Here is a 15,417-nt window from a genome sequence, read left to right as displayed (position 1 = left end):
ACGAGAGGCCATTTTCTTTCCCAATTTCTTGCTGGTGAAGGAGAGTCAGGTGGGGATGGGGCAGAGTGCCAAGGAGCTCAGAGCAGACAGCCATGCAGTAGAAAGGGTGCAGGCTGTGCTGACTTGCCTCAAACCTGGGGTCTTACTCCGAGCTCAATGACGTGTGTTTGGGGGGGGCTCTTTTGCAGGGGTCATCCAGGGAGGAGCCCTGTCGAGCATTTGCACTCAGATCTTGGCAATGGTCAATCAAGAACAAAATAAAGTCCTGTGGATTCCAGCCTGCCCGCTCTAGAAGAATGCCGTGCTGTGGATGACCGCAGCTGGCCGCCTGAGGGGACGCCAGGCTCAGCTGTTTTCTAGTGACTAAAAGTAGAAGTCTGTCCGTCTGTGAACATGCAGGGGAAGGATCCAGAACCAGGACCCAGAAGCACCTCCTTTGTAGACAAGAGGGCCACGGCTGCGTGTGATCCAGGCCCAGGCCCGCACACTCTGCCCGTCACACGCGTGCTTTAACACAAAACAGATAACACTAAAGACGTTGGATTACAGGGGTTCTGCACCCACCTTTCTTTAGCCAGCTGATCAGAGATGCTGCAAAGAGAACCTTTCGGATCACTCGTTTACAAGCCTTTTCTAAGTATTTGGTGGTTTATGTTTACTTGAACGGCCCCATGTTGCCGGTGCCCAGCCCCTGCCCCTCTGTCAGCCCCATCGCTTTGGTATTGGTTTTGTTCCCGTCTTCAGCAAAATGACCTCGGAACCTCAATGGGGGCTGCTTTGCTTTGGGAGGTTCTTGTCGGTGGGACCAGAGCTTTGACAAACCTCCTGCTCCTCGGTGGCACCTCTCCGGGAAGGACTTCACAACTGCAGGTGCTCAGACTGCCTCTGGCAGCAGAACCAGTGCCTTTGGCATTTTCCTCCCATACTGGGGAAGGCAACTTTGGTGTTCTTACAAACTCGTCTCTCGGCCTTTCTCTCCTGCCTTCCACAGCCTCTCGTTTCTCCTCCATCTGTGCTTATTACTTGAGCACCGTGTCTGCTCCGTGAGAGCTGCATGGGCAGGCCGCGGTAGGGTCCCCGCGGCGTTCAGCTGTGCTGATGCCTGCCATCGGGTCCGCCTTAGGCTCTGTAAGTTGTGACAGCCTTCGTCAGTGCAATGTTTGCAGGGTAATTCTTAAACTTTATAGAGGTTGGCAGGTACATCAGTTCTTTTTGATGTGAAAACATTCATATTTCAGACGTTGAATCGAGAGCTTTTAGGGGAGCGTAATGGTTAGTGTCATCACTATCAACAATCTAAAGAAAAACTGAGGTCTTTTTAATCTTGGTTACAGCACTCACGGCATGCACCTTACTCCACGTGGGTGTCTTCGTTTGGGGGCTTTTGTTTTGTTTTGTTTTTGTTTTTTTTTTTTTTTTTTGCACTTCTGAGGCTGGATATGTCTGGCTGAAGATTTGATGTGGTTCCTCCTTAAGCTGTGCGTCCTGTTAATAATAGGTACTGTACTGGGCTCTGTGTAAGTGTCATTGGGGTAGGACCTATATTTTAATACTGTTCCTAACATTTCATTTTACTAGCGAGAAATCTTTGATTTCATTTTATTCTTTGTAATTCTAGACAGTAGATTGTAGTTTAGCCATAACTGCCGTTTTTAAAAAGGGATATATTTTCTTGCACAGTTGTTCAAAAAAGAGACAAGTTTCAGTCCCCAATGCTGTCCTTTGTTTTACAGGTACAAGTTTTCTAGCTCAGACAAACTATGAAAAACTGTAGACTATTCCTGAGGTATTAACTCGCAGACCCTCTGGGGGCAGGGGCTGTTTTCTGAGTTGCAGACAGAGTGGGACTGAGATGGTACAGCGTGCACAGACAGGTACTGAGCTGACGGACTTGGGTTTTCTGTACTAAAATGTTACTTTGTATCAAAAGTTAAACAGGCTTTAGTACAACAAATAAAGGTCAATTTCTGTAAGGTTGTGTTTGAAGATGCGAGTTTTTCATCTCTTCCTATTTGCTCTGCTTTCTTGTATTTCTAAACTTGAGACAGCTTCTCTCCTCTGCAGCACGTAGCTGGAGCTGGCTGATGTGTGGGTTCTTTTTGGCTCTCATGATAATCCGCAGTCCCTGCTACCTGCTGCATCAGCCTCTCACGCCCTCCTCCCTTTCCCTGCCGCCCCTCTGTCCGGTGTGGCGTGAGCTCGTGGCTGCAGCCAGGCAGCCCATCTGCGTGAGACCCAGAGCCTGCCCTCTGGCCTTCACATTCAATTCCGAAGGCCTGGGAAAATCAAAAGGGAGTGAGCTGAGTGCTCTGGGCAGCCTTCTCAGTCAGAGCCCTGTCGGGGCCCCCCGGCTGGGAAGGGCCCCACCTGCATGGGGGCTGCTTTGTGGTACCTGACAGCATTACACTGGGAGATCACCCAGCATTGCTGGGCTCCCGGAACAGCCCATGTGGGCCTCAACTCCATGTCGCAGGGTGGTGAGGGCCCAGGGCAGAGCAGAGCCCTCCTTCTCTGATCCTTTTGCTTGGAGGGGCTTGGGGGCAGAATGTTCTGCAGAACCCTCACTCACATTGCATTGGTGGCCAGGCCCGTGGGGCAGACTTGGTGTGGATGCCTCCCTCATCCTTTCCTGCCAGGTAAAGTTCCACCATGGCGCTGCAGTCTGGATCTCACCTGTGGCTACGGGGTGTCATAGAGCTGTGCAGGGCTCTGGTAGTTGCAGTTGGCCCGTGTGTCCGTAGGGACAGGGCTTGACAGCTCGCACCCAGCGCCGTCATTTGAAGTCACTGGCCTGGCAAATGGAGGTGTGGGGGTTGGAGCGGTAGCTGCTGGTTTTAGGACTGGTTTCTTTCACAGAGCTCAGATAACGTTGCCAAACCTTAACAGCTGCACTTCTGGTGCTGGGATTTTATTTTCCTCTTTAGACTTTTCTGTAATTTCCAAATTTTCTACGGGCACCTTGGTTTTCTTTCGTAATTATAAGGGGGAAGACAATCCTATGTGTTTTTGAAATGGAAGGCAGTTAAGTCACTGAGATCTCACTCTGGACACAATAGGGCCTTGCAGGGCAGCCCCGAGACATGCTGTCAGGCAGCCCTGGGGGGACGCGTGCCCTGGTGGGTTAGAGGCTTATCTATACCACATGGAGACCGTGCTGGGGGGCAGGGTTGTGGGCACAGCCAAATCGGTCTCCTCCCCAAGGTGGTGTCTGTCTCATGCTGGCTCAGATCATTCTGGAAAGGCAGAGCTGATTTTCAGCTCCAGCCATGAGGCCAAGAAATTGAATATGAGATGACCTCTGCGGCCCCTTCCCATGCTAACAGCTACGATTCTGTGATACGAGTGGGGAACAGGACTCAAATGGAGCTTGACTTCGCTCCTGGCCTAGCACAGGCTGCAGAAAACCTCAGCTTCAAGGTAGAAGGAGACCTCTTGCTTAGGTGTGGACCCTGAGCAGCTCTGGGGTAGGAGCTGAGGATCAGCCAAAGCCGCAGGCCTCTCTGTCCAGCCGAGACAGAGCTTTGAGGCTCAACAGCAGTGGGCCAACCAGAGGTTTGTTTGCTGTGGGAAGCCGAGCTTCCACCTCCTGTGGGGTGGATGAGACACAAGGCCACTAAGTCAAGGATGAAGAGAAACATGAAGTGCAGGAAGGGACATAGTGAACATAAACCGCAGACAAGGGCGCACATGCTGGCGTGGGAATGGTGGAACTCTCAGCGGATGGGGGCCCCAAGGTGGGACCTGTGGCAGGCGGGCCCTCTGCACTGCCCCCCTTCTGCTACGTTTCTGGCCTGTGGGTTCCCTCACCCTTCCCCTGTCTGTCCATACTCTTTCATTTGCTCTCCCTTTGTAGAATATAGTCTCTGGCCTCTTGATGATTCCCCTTTCGTCCTCCCTATTACTATGTGTTTTTATCTTTTTTCCCCAACTGTGAAAGATGTCATACATAGGGAAGATGCCCAGTACATCTCATACATAGAGCGTATCCAATATAAACGCATAGTTTTGTTTTGTTTTTAACTAGAGATGGGGTCTTGCTATATTGCCCAGGCTGGTCTTGAACTTCTGGGCTCAAGCAATCATCCCACCTTAGCCTCCCCAAGTGCCGGGATTACAGACATGAGCCACTGTGCCTGGCCATAAATGTATAGTATAAAGAGTTAAATGGATAGCGTTAACATCTTTAAGGAACAGAACACTACCACTACCCACCTTCTCCACCAAAGTAAGTGTTAGCCTGACCTATAGTTAATAATTTCCTTGCTCTTCACATATTGTTCAGTTTTGAAAACCTTGAGCATCAAGCACAGATTAACTCTGTGGGGAAAGCACAGTGTTTCCACTGTTGGATGACGTCTGCTGGAGAACATGATGTGATCTGAAGGTCAGAGTGGACCTCTTCCCCAAGAATTTACGAGGGCCCCTTCTGGGAAAGCCAGGGAGCAGCAAGGCTTGAATGAGTCCTAGGCTAGCGGGGCTGCCACCATCAGGGCCTCTTACTGCACTATCCATGGACCAGGTCCTGATCATCTGGCAAGAATGTGGATATAGGTTGCCTGCTGCCGCGTTCTGTTTTTTTGCAGTCCCCACAGTTGACCTCTCGATTTTGGGAGGAAGTCAAAGCTGAGCACTGCTGTGGGATGGAGTGAGGTTCTGCAGCTGATCTGGAAGGCAGGAAGCTCCTCTATCGTGTCAAGATAAGCCTAGTAGAAAGAATGTGGATGGGACCACCTGGGGGACTTGTCCTCAGCTGAGCTGTGGAAAGCCCACGGGGATCTTGGTGCTGACGGCTCCTGATGTGTCTGTCCTGAATCCCTGCTCCAGGCTGGACTCACTGCCCTTGGAGTCTGGGGCCAGCTCTCGTCTTGACACCTGTCCTCTATTTTGCTGAGAATCTCCTGGGAATGTTGACTTCTTCCGTTTTCTGTCTTCCTCTCCTTTGAGGGATCTGTGTCCTCTGAGGAAACCCTTGAGGAGAAAGGCTTAGCCTCGAGTCTGAATTCTTTCTCCACAAGAGGGTCAGTGGATTTACCTTCTCCTAGTATCATCTTTTAGAACAGGGCTGGACGCAGTGAAAACTAGCGAAGTCTGTTTTCATCCTTGTGTGTGGATTGCTGTGTCTGAGTTGGGAGGCTGGAGGCTGGGGTGGACACGCAGATCCTGAGAGCCAAAACAGCAAGGGCTGTGAGCACCTACTGTGGGGCCGTTTCCCTCTTCTTTCTGGAGCATCAGTTATTTATGTGTCGGGCATCCTGGATAGTTTCCTCATTTCTTTTTATTTTGTTTTTTTTGTTTGTTTGTTTGTTTTTTTTTTTTTTTTTTTTTTTTTTTGAGACGGAGTTTCACTCTTGTTACCCAGGCTGGAGTGCAATGGCGCAATCTCGGCTCACCGGGTCTCATTCTGTCACCCTGGATGGAGTGCAGTGGTACAATCATAGCTCACTGTAGCCTCCAACTCCTGGGCTCAAGCACTCCCCCCATACCAGCCTCCCAACTAGCTAGGACTATGGGTACACGACACCACGCCCAGCCAATTTGTAGATTTTTTGGTAGAAATGGGTCTCACTATGTTCCCAGGCTGGTCACAAACTCCTGGCCTCATCATCTTCCCACCTTGGCCTGCCAGAGTGCTGGGATTACAGGTGTAAGCCCCCATTCTGGCCAGTTTCCTCATTTTTTGGTCGCTCCAGTGTCGTTTTGTCATTTTGCTCTGACGTTGTGGCAATTCACTCAACTTTCATCCTTCAGTCTCGTCTGTTGAGTTTTCAGTTTTGCTAACATGTTTTTAATTTCCAAGAACTCTTTTATATCTTCCTGTACTTGTGTTATGAATACAGTGTCTTATCTGAGGATAGTATTTTTTTCTTCATCCCACATCGTTCCAATTCCTCTAAGTTTTTTTTTTTTTTTTCTTGATTTTATTTCCCTTGGTCTTGGTTTTGCACATTAGAGGCTTTAACCTCAGGTGTCAAATAATTGTTGGATGTTGACTAATGGAGGAAATGTAAAAGTCTAGAACAAATGGGTAAGCGTGTGGTCTTTCGAGTTTCACTGTGGGATGGTCTGGCTGGGCTGTTCACTGGGGAAGCGCAGCAGTGGTCTCGTTAGGTCTTCAGGGATTTACCACATTCCCCCAAGGAGCCCTTCCTATGTGATAGGAAGGATCAGCCTGGCCACATCTCTGAGCCCCGTCGGGGAAGAAGGCTGGGGCTCTTCGCACGCAGCATCCAGCATGACAGCACATGGTCACTTCATCCTTCTGTTTTCAGTGTGGTGCCCATTCTCTGGATCTGTGCTGGCATCCCTAGTTCCACCTCTCTCACACTCTCTAGAGAATAAACCTTGCTTTGGCCATGTTGAGGAAAAAGCTGTCTCTCTGTAGCTTGGAAAGTAGAAATTGGTTTCTCACCCAGCTTTCACCCATTCCATACTTAAGCCTCCCCTGTACCCCAGCTTCTGTGGGGTAACAATGCCACAGTTCTGTACATTTAAAGATTCTTAGCATTTGCCTCTGCTGGTTTTGGATGTGGTATCCTCAGGTCTGCTAACGAATTTGCCACTGATCTCTCTGCTTTTCAACTTCTAAAACGATTTTGTCGCTGTTGCCTCTCTGCTTTCTCTGTATCTCTAAATTTAAGTCTTTTTAAAAAAAATTCTTTTACTATATTTATTGTTTTGTAGTAGGATTTTAAGAGAGGAGCAAAATTAGCTTTATGTATCAGTCTGCTTTCTTAACCCCAAAGTAAGGTTTTTTTCTTTGCTATTATTTTACCGTCATTTATTGGGTCTTGAAGGGACTAAAATGTATACCTTATTCCTTCTAACAGCAGCATCCCCTTCTAATTTGTGGGCTGTTGATTAGGCTTTAATTAGAGAGGAAGAACCAGTGTTTTTATGTAGCTGCAAATTTGTTAAAGGAATTGGCTTACAAAATTGCAGGTGCTGCTAAGCGAGTCCAGAATCAGGGAGGTCACGGGCACAGACCACAAGTACTGTCTCTGGGCGGTCAGAAAGGGAAGAGAATGAGCAGAATGGAACTCCCCAGGCACAGGTACAGCAGACACCACTGCCCATGGATGCAATTTCTTTTTTCAGGGAAGCTTCAGCTTTTAAGGCCTTTTCAGGCTTCTGCTTTTAAAGCTTTTCAACTGATTGAATCGGGCTCACCCAGATCTTTAGGATACTTTCTTAATATCCATCACATCTGCAAAATACCTTCACAGCAGCGCCTCGCTTGAATAACTAGGGACTGTCACTGAGCCAAGTTGACACACACACACACACACACACACACACACACACACACCATCACAGTGGGTTTACCAGTAAATTTCTTCACCAGTTTCCTATAACTGGGCATTTGGATTACATTCTTCTTCTTGTTGCTGTTATTTGTGTTTATAGACTTATTTAACATTATACTTACAGAAACTTCTGTGGGGAGTTTATAGATAAAGACATCAGGGCCATCAGTTACAGTAAACTGCCTAAGCTGTTTTCCTATGCTGTGTACCATTAAGAGTAAAATAAATTTTGTCCTTTTTCTGAATTGCTGTTACAGATGCTACGTGCTCTGAGGAAGCTTAGCAACATCTAAGCTACTTTACTCTCACTTAAGTCATGTAAAGATGCGCAGAGGTTCTGAGAACTAAGTAAATATGACGATAAGAAGTGGGAATGGCAGGGCCTTAGGTGCCCACCTGCAGACAGGAGTGCTCTGTGGGGCCGGGCTGTGCCCTGAGCACACCTGGGGTGTGTGGCCAGTGTCTAATATGCATCTCAGAACACAGAGTCGAACAGAACAGAATCAAAAAGCTGTCTCACTTTCAGCAACAATACATGCTGGTGTTGCTTTTCCATAGAAATCAAAAGTGATACGTCTAAAATTACGTGCCATTTTGCTGGAAATAACAGCTCATTTTTATTAAGGTTATCTGCCAACAATAGAATGAAGATGAAATACTTTTAACCTTTGCATTTGACACGTTTAAGTTTTTCTTGAGGTTTGGTAACTGGTTTTTTCATTTTTGTGTTTGAGATATATTCAGTACTTTTGTTAATACATTGTATAATTTCTAAACAGTTCCTCTTGTTCTTAAAAAACAATGTACTTTTTCAAATTGCATTTTTCATAACACCCTAAATACTTGGTACTTGTAAATACTAAGTAAGTATTTTTAAGGGGTACGAGATTTGGACTCAGCAGGTGATTCCAGGAGGCTGCTGCTTGAGGGAACCTTCATTTGTGATGAACGCAATTGTTCATTTAAAACCAAAAATCTCAGAGTTGAATCTGAAAGGTGTGTGTCCATGTATTCTTGAGGATCATAAGGTGGGTTCCTTATTTCAGGTTAAAGCACAGATAATTGGTCCTTAGAAATAGAACGAATCAAAATGTCTACAAATGGAGAAGACCACAGGAGGGAATTCTCCCAGGAGAACATCGTTGGGTCTCCTAAGGCTCCTCACTCCAGTTTTCAACAATCGGAGAAGAAAGGCCCAGGTATGGGGGAACAATGCCAAAGCAATGCTTGATCCTGGCTGGAGTCAGTTCTCCTGTCCTGTAACACTGGGCTTGATTTCCCTATGCGGTGTCATAGATGGATTATATGGTACTGTCAATGTTGCTAATATTAACAAGAGGCCAACAGTTACCCCTTATATCCCAACTCACTGGTCAGCAAAATCCAGTGCAATATCCATGCTGCTTGGGAAGGGAGCTCAGAATGACAAGCTGACTGCAAATGAAGTTGTGTCAGTATCCAAATGTGTTCCTGATGATACACTCTTCTGCGCCGTAGTTGAATCTGCAGAAGATCATTGCCAATGCCCATCAGGTTCAGAGGTTTAAAGCCTTCATACTGTCTATTCACAATTGGGAATTGACTTAGTCTCTTAATCACAGCTCTGACCCCACCTGTTGATTGGTTGGGTCAGTGTGCGGCCTCGGGCTGATCTGTCATAATGGACATCATTATGACATCATTCTAGAACCCAGGGAAGGAACTAGCTGAGCAGTCAAGGTGGTGGCCACACATGCCCAGGTAACAACAGCCACCACAGACCAAGGTATGGATGGGACAATTGTAATCCCTGCAAGCAGCAGAAGCAGAGAGCCAGCCATTCCTGGCTGCAGTGAAAGAGGTTTAAAATGCTCTTGGAAAGTTTGAGTTGCTCCCAGGTGCCACCTGGCATCCTACGGGGTTTAAACTCTCATCCAAGAGATTTCCTAGTCATTCCACAGCAACCAATTAGGGGAACAAGAAATGCCCAACATCATGTGCTGGGCTCAAAGCCCTGGAAAGGAGAGCAGGAACTATAATCACCTGCATGGTCAAGCACGTGGGCTCCAACATGGAGACATCCCCCAGGGGACACAGTGCCCTCAAGCTTATTAGATAGGTAGGTGTGGCAGCTGAACCATTCTGTGGGGGATAGATTCAGGGATGAAAAACAGAGGCCCACACTGGGCATCGTGCACATGCCCACTTGGAGGAACCAGCCCATCCGTGGGAATTGCTGGCAGAAAACATTCCTCTGCCAAGGCTGCGGGCCTCAGATGACCCCCAGGACCAGGTGGAGGCCCAATTTCTCGATTGCATGAAGGATATCGCAGGCCACACCTCTGTTCGGGGCTGACACAGGTGAATAAAGGACTGGATGATTTCAGTGGGTGGTACTGAAAGCCGCCTTGGCTTGGAAGACCGATCTCTGGAAGGATTTGGTGATCAGACCTTCCTGGGGTATACTTTTTCCCCCCTCAAATAGAAGGGATATAAAAATAGATACTCTGAGATCTCAGTTTCATGCCACTCTTCATCCCAAAAAGTAACACTGTTTTTATCTATTTCTTAATTCCTACTGCTGCTTTCTGCAGATGCCAGCTAAATCAAATGTGAATTCCTGTTCCCTCCTTCTCATCCAGAAGATGCATACATAAATGTTCTGTATCTTAAATTTTTTCCACATAATACAGAAAACACGTGCTGTCACTTTACTGCAATCACTGCTGTGGTGGCAAATGGACTCATTGGAGAAGCTGAATCTGAAAATGCAGAGCTGCCAGGCGAGGAGACCAGAGGCAGGTGAACGCAAGTCCGAGTCAGTAGGGTAAGGACTCGAAGCGAAGCACGTCCCGGGAAGCTTGCTTCCCCGGCTAAGGTGCTCCCAGAATGCTAGCCAGCCCTCGAGAAGGCCGGAGAAGACGGGAGAGGGGTGTGTGTGGATGGGGTGGGAGTAGGGGAGCCCGGGGGCTATGTGAGCTCTTAGCAGGAGAGTTCAGCCTCCCGCCCTGGGAATCACATGTAGTGATTCCTGAGTGTAGAACAGCCACTGTGTATCCTGGGGTTAGAGAAGATAGAGGTTTTCTTCCAGAATTGGACAAGGAAGAGTGCCTTTCTGGTCTCACCCCCTTGAGGCTTCTGTCGTATTTTGAGTCTGAGTTGTTGAATGAGACCTTGAGACCTGAAGGGAAGGGAGGAGTTTGGAGGGAGGGGCACCAAGTACTTCACATATCGTAGTAAGTGAGGAAAGAAATGTATGTTGGCCGTCACCAAGAAGAAGATGGCAGGGAGGTTTCCCCTGAGGACTAGGAGGAATCGGTGGTCCTCTAGCACCGTGGGTGGAGATGCTGCCTTCGGGATTCATTATGGGTGATGACTGGATGGGACCAGAAAGATAAAAGGGGTGGACCCCTGCCGTCTTGCGCAGTGTGCAGCACCATGGGAAGGGGCTCTGATATTTGCAGAACACCCACTATGTGTCAGACATCAAACTGGGTGACTTTCATATGCTTTTATATGTTCTCTCAGGGTTAAGGTCCTTCATTTTTTTTTAATGGTCAGTGTTTCATTGTGGCATTCTTTTATTCAAGTTAAACTTATTTTTTATGAGATCAATGTAATTAACTACATGTCTAATAAAAAGTGGAACAAACCTTGTCATTCTAAAACCACAGAACATTATTTTGATATATTGAGCCAAATATGCAAAACTTGACTTAAAATTGCATATTCTATGCATTTATTTAAGATAAATTCTAAGCGAAAGTCTAAATCATGCTTTTATTGTATATATGAATATAGGCACATGGAAAACATCCAAGCAGTGTAAGAAAGGCATGAAGTAAAACATCCAAGTCCATTGCCATTGACAGTATATGGGGTCTATTACTACCTTCACTGTGATCACACTTCACTTCAGTAATAACTGTAGACCACCCAAATGAGAACAAGCAAAAGCTACTTATTCTCAGTTTGGTATACAGCCAGAGAGTCAGCCACAGTCACTTGCCCCTGCAGACACTCAAAGGCAGTCAGAGGAGTAAGAAAGCTTTATGGTGGGAAAAGGGGAGGCTTCAAGTGAGCCCTGATCAAAGGCTTTCCACAGGTGGAGGCTGTGGGTGAGCTAAGTAGAAGCAGGGTATCCTATCTGATTGGTTAGGGAAGCACATTTGGCTTTTCTGGTTGGTCCTACTAAAGGCCTTTCAAAGCAGAGGCAAGAATTAGGGAAGCTGGCAGGCATTGATCAAGTCCTGGCCATTTGGGACCAAAGGCTACAGGGGTTGTTTGGCTTCCTGGACTGGTTGCTACAGACTGTGGGTCAGAGTTCTATTTTTATGTATGATCTGGCCATTGTCTATTTTTCTAGTAGATCCCATAATGACACCACCAGGTATTATGACGAGTTACAACATGAAGTAAGTACACAGCATCAACTGGGATGCGTTGGTGCCAAAAATCCTCCACCTGGGTCTTATCAAGCCTTTAAATCGAACTGCTGGTTTATAGCAAGTTTAGAGAATGAAGACGCAATCAGGAAAATCTAAAATGAGGGATATTCTATAAGACAATGACTTGGTCTCTTTAATGCTATGGATTTAAAAGGGTCCAGGGAAGGAGGGCTGGTGGGAGGACTGTTTTAGATTTAATAAACATTAGGAGACTTGAATAACCAAATAAAATAAACGTTGAAACTGGCCCAGTTTTCTCATAAAACTGAAGCTTGGGCTGGGTGCCGTGGCTCATGCCTGTAATCCTAGCACTTTGGAAGGCAGAGGCGAGTGGATCACCTGAGATCAGGAGTTCAAGAGCAGCCTGGCCAACATGGTGAAACCCCGTCTCTACTAAAATTACAAAAATTAGCCAGGCTTGGTGGTGGACGCCTATAATCCCAGCTACTCGGGAGGCTAAGGCAGGAGAATTGCTTGAACTTGGGAGGTGGAGGTTACAGTGAGCCAAGATAGTGCCACTTCACTCCAGCCTGGGTGAAAGAGTGAAACTGTTGTCTCAAACAACAAGAACAACAAACCCCTGAAGCTTGAAAAACTTACATTTGTCTTATCTGAGTTCCTTTCTCGGGAAACCAACCATCCATCAGGCCTCCTAAATGGTACTGGGAACTGAGGCTTTCCAGATTACTGCCACTGGACAATGAGGTGCACCTGCTGCTTGTTGACCAACTTCTTACTCCTTCCTCATTCCTGTTTTCCCACATGCGGTTATAATGAGATGCTGGACCCCCTTATGCTACTGCCTGCTGCCTATTGACCAACTCCTTGTCCCAGCCCCTCCTGTTTTTGCTTTCCACTGTGTAAACCCTTGAGTTGCTGGGAAGGGACATATTTGAGGCTGATATCACCCAAATAAAATCTTCTTCCCTTGCAATACTTGTTGCCACAGTGATTGACTTGCTGTGTGGCGAGCAGCAGGACCTAGACCAAGCCCGTGGTGATCAGCAACAACATTTGGGAAACAACTGAGATTTCATATAGACTCAGTTATATGGTATTGGGGAATCACTTACTGTGTTAGGGTGCTAATGGCATTGTGTAGGGGAATATGTGGAGGCAATGCAAACTCAACATTTTAAAGATGCAGCATCTAAGTTAATTTCCTCTGAAATGGTTCAGTAAAAAAATGTATAGATGATGCAGTATGGTGAAATGTAGTTTTAGATCTAAGAGGTGAGTACATGAGTTTTCATGACAGGAAAACAGACTATGTTTGTCCTTTTTATAATCACATTCAGAGAGGAGTCTATTGTGCTCTATCTTAAATTCTACTTAGTAACTACTGTTGCAGTTTAATGTCAATATGAACAAAAAATAGTCTTGTGTTCCCCTTTTTATATTTTTTCCTAAACATAATTATAATCCACCTACTATAATCCATTTCCCTACCCAATGCCATGGAGATTTTTCTATAGCAGATCATGCCTCACTGTTTTTTATGGCAACACGCAGTATTTGGGAAAAAGTAGTCACTTTTTGAGTATGGATAACTTTATTTTTTAATAGTCTTTCCACTGTTAAAAGCATTCTATTATTCTATTCTTAAAGAAGCAGTGAAGGAGGCATTCAGAATGGTCGAGAATGTGGCCAGCCCAGCCCAGAGCTGGAAATGGGAGGGGACTAGTGTCTGGAGAAGCAGCCAGGTGTGCTCATTCCCCAAGGGACACAGCATGGTTAAGGGAGGTGGGAGCCAGAGGACAGGGGAACCTGACCGTGACTAAGAGCCTCTCCTTAAACTCAGCCAGTTTCAGTGAAGGTCATGGTTTCTAAGGTTTAGCTGTGAGACATCCTTGTTAGGTTTTTAAAAGGGAAGGCGAGGGTTAAAGAAAGAGGAATTGGTGGCTCTACAACAATGCAAGTTCTATGTTCAGCATAAGACCGGCAGAGGTGGGGGACCTGCTTAATACTTAAGTGCTCACCGCTGCTTACAGGCTGGGGCAAGTATAGCCCAGGGCGGGAGGGGCCTGCAGGCATGTTGCCTGGGAAAATGTTAACATGTTCCCACGATGAGAAGTTTTGGCCCATGTTCCGGACGAATGTGATGTTCTCTGTACTTTTTTACAGCAGAGCGTAAGAAGGTCAGGCAGGCCGTTTCTCATGGTCCAAACCCCCATGGAACATTTTACTTTGATCAAGATCTGTGAAGTGGGGGGTTGGGGGGAGCAGGGATGGTGGTGTTGGGGGTGGTTTACAAAGTGGTGCAGTTGGACTAACAGTCCATAGTGCAGGGGCAGCTGCCTGTCCAGCCAGCTTATGTCTGCCTAGAGGGCATGTGGACCCTTGGGGCTGTGTCTGTGCTGACTGGCTAATGCCATGACAAGAAGCCTGAGAGAGCCAGCCTGGCCAATGCCATGCCAGCAGGCTGGCAGGGTTGCAGCAGCCTTTACAGAAGAGCCAGAAAGGGTGTGTGCATGAACCGCACTGTGAACGCATGCATGCGTGTCCTGCAGACAGGCATCTGTTCTGTTAGGACAATGACACAAATACTTCAAATGTCATCTCACAAGGAGCCGTATCATCCCTTACCCTCATCCCCCAGGGCAGTTAGGAAGGGGAGGTGACCCATTTCCAAAGTGGGTACCTTTGCCTGTGAGAGATGTAGACTTTTTAAACATCGTTTTTTATTTTCAAGAATTTTTTAAAAAATTCAACCAGGAATGATTGCTAGAAATATTACATAGGCAGATTGCTAGTGGCCTGGGTGCATTTTTCAAATGTTTTGTCAACAAAGCTGCAGGGTCATGCTACTTCTGTGTATAGATGGGAGCCCAAACCAGGATCTTTGCTTGGAGGAGAACGTCCAGAGAAGTCCCTCTTAGCTGTGTCCCTCCGCAAGATGAGTGGGCAGCCTGGCCCAGCAAGCTTGGACAAAATGAAAACTCCAAGCTCCCAGGAGACAGGTGGTTCTGTGTGCATTCCCCCAGGGCAGCTTCCTCTGGATTTGTTCTTAGGCTTTTACAGGCGAGGGCCCCTGCAAAGAAAGGTGATCCAGGGAGAAGACGTGGTGGTGGGGCTCTAGCTGGCCCCATAGATGAGCCTAAAAGACGAGATTAGAGTAGCTCGGTGTGCATCCACGACCTCAGTGGGGATCTGAACCATCAAGAACACCATCCTATTTGTGGGCAAGAATGCCTGTCTCCATTTGGGATCAGTGGGTCGGCAGCAACACCCTATGGAAGCAGCAGAAGCAGTGGAAGCAAACAACTTCAGCTGGTTAACTCACCCAGGGAATGGAGAGGTTTGATCTTTCCCCAGGAGAAGCAGGACTGAGCCACCTCTAGCGATTCTTGGGACAACTCAAAGGGACTAGGGTGTTCCCAGAAGAGACACTGGGCCTGCTACTAATCTGGAAAGAAGGCCAAGAGTCAATTTAAATGAAATAGAAAATGCATTATCACCCTGACCTCAAAAAGCAGGTCCTCCGCTCACACAGAGGTAGGAAACATGATCAGATTCCCTTCATACCTGAGGCTGTCCTTTGGAGGACAGGTCACAGGCCAAGTTACAAAACTCAGCCTGCAGCAAACCCTGATGGTGAATCCAGAGACGTTTTAGGTGGACAGTGTCACTGGCTTCAAATATCTAGACAGTCGTCAGAAGCAGGCCCAAAGAAAGACATTCCAGGA

At 47.0% G+C, this 15,417-nt stretch overlaps 1 protein-coding gene across 6 annotated transcripts in view; it reads left to right on the top strand.

Moving 5' to 3' along the window:
- DLG5 (discs large MAGUK scaffold protein 5) overlaps positions 1-11,802 on the top strand; it is a 147,268-nt gene extending 135,466 nt beyond the window's left edge. For 5 of the 6 annotated variants that reach the window (XM_032259181.1, XM_032259180.1, XM_032259185.1 and 2 more), the window contains one exon: positions 189-490. In XM_032259181.1, coding sequence (XP_032115072.1) covers positions 189-292 — 104 coding nt within the window. In that variant the 3' untranslated portion in view covers positions 293-490. Of the gene's footprint in view, positions 1-188; positions 491-11,649 lie in introns of those variants that run through there. The other variant, XM_032259182.1, reaches the window with a different exon arrangement.
- Positions 11,803-15,417: the final 3,615 nt, after the last annotated feature.

The sequence above is a fragment of the Sapajus apella genome, unplaced genomic scaffold (assembly GCF_009761245.1).
Source record: "Sapajus apella isolate SASKATOON/1434 unplaced genomic scaffold, GSC_monkey_1.0 scaffold107, whole genome shotgun sequence".
NCBI lineage: Eukaryota > Metazoa > Chordata > Mammalia > Primates > Cebidae > Sapajus > Sapajus apella.
Note: the sequence above shows the minus strand (reverse complement) of the source record. Positions and strands in the feature narration are given on the sequence as shown.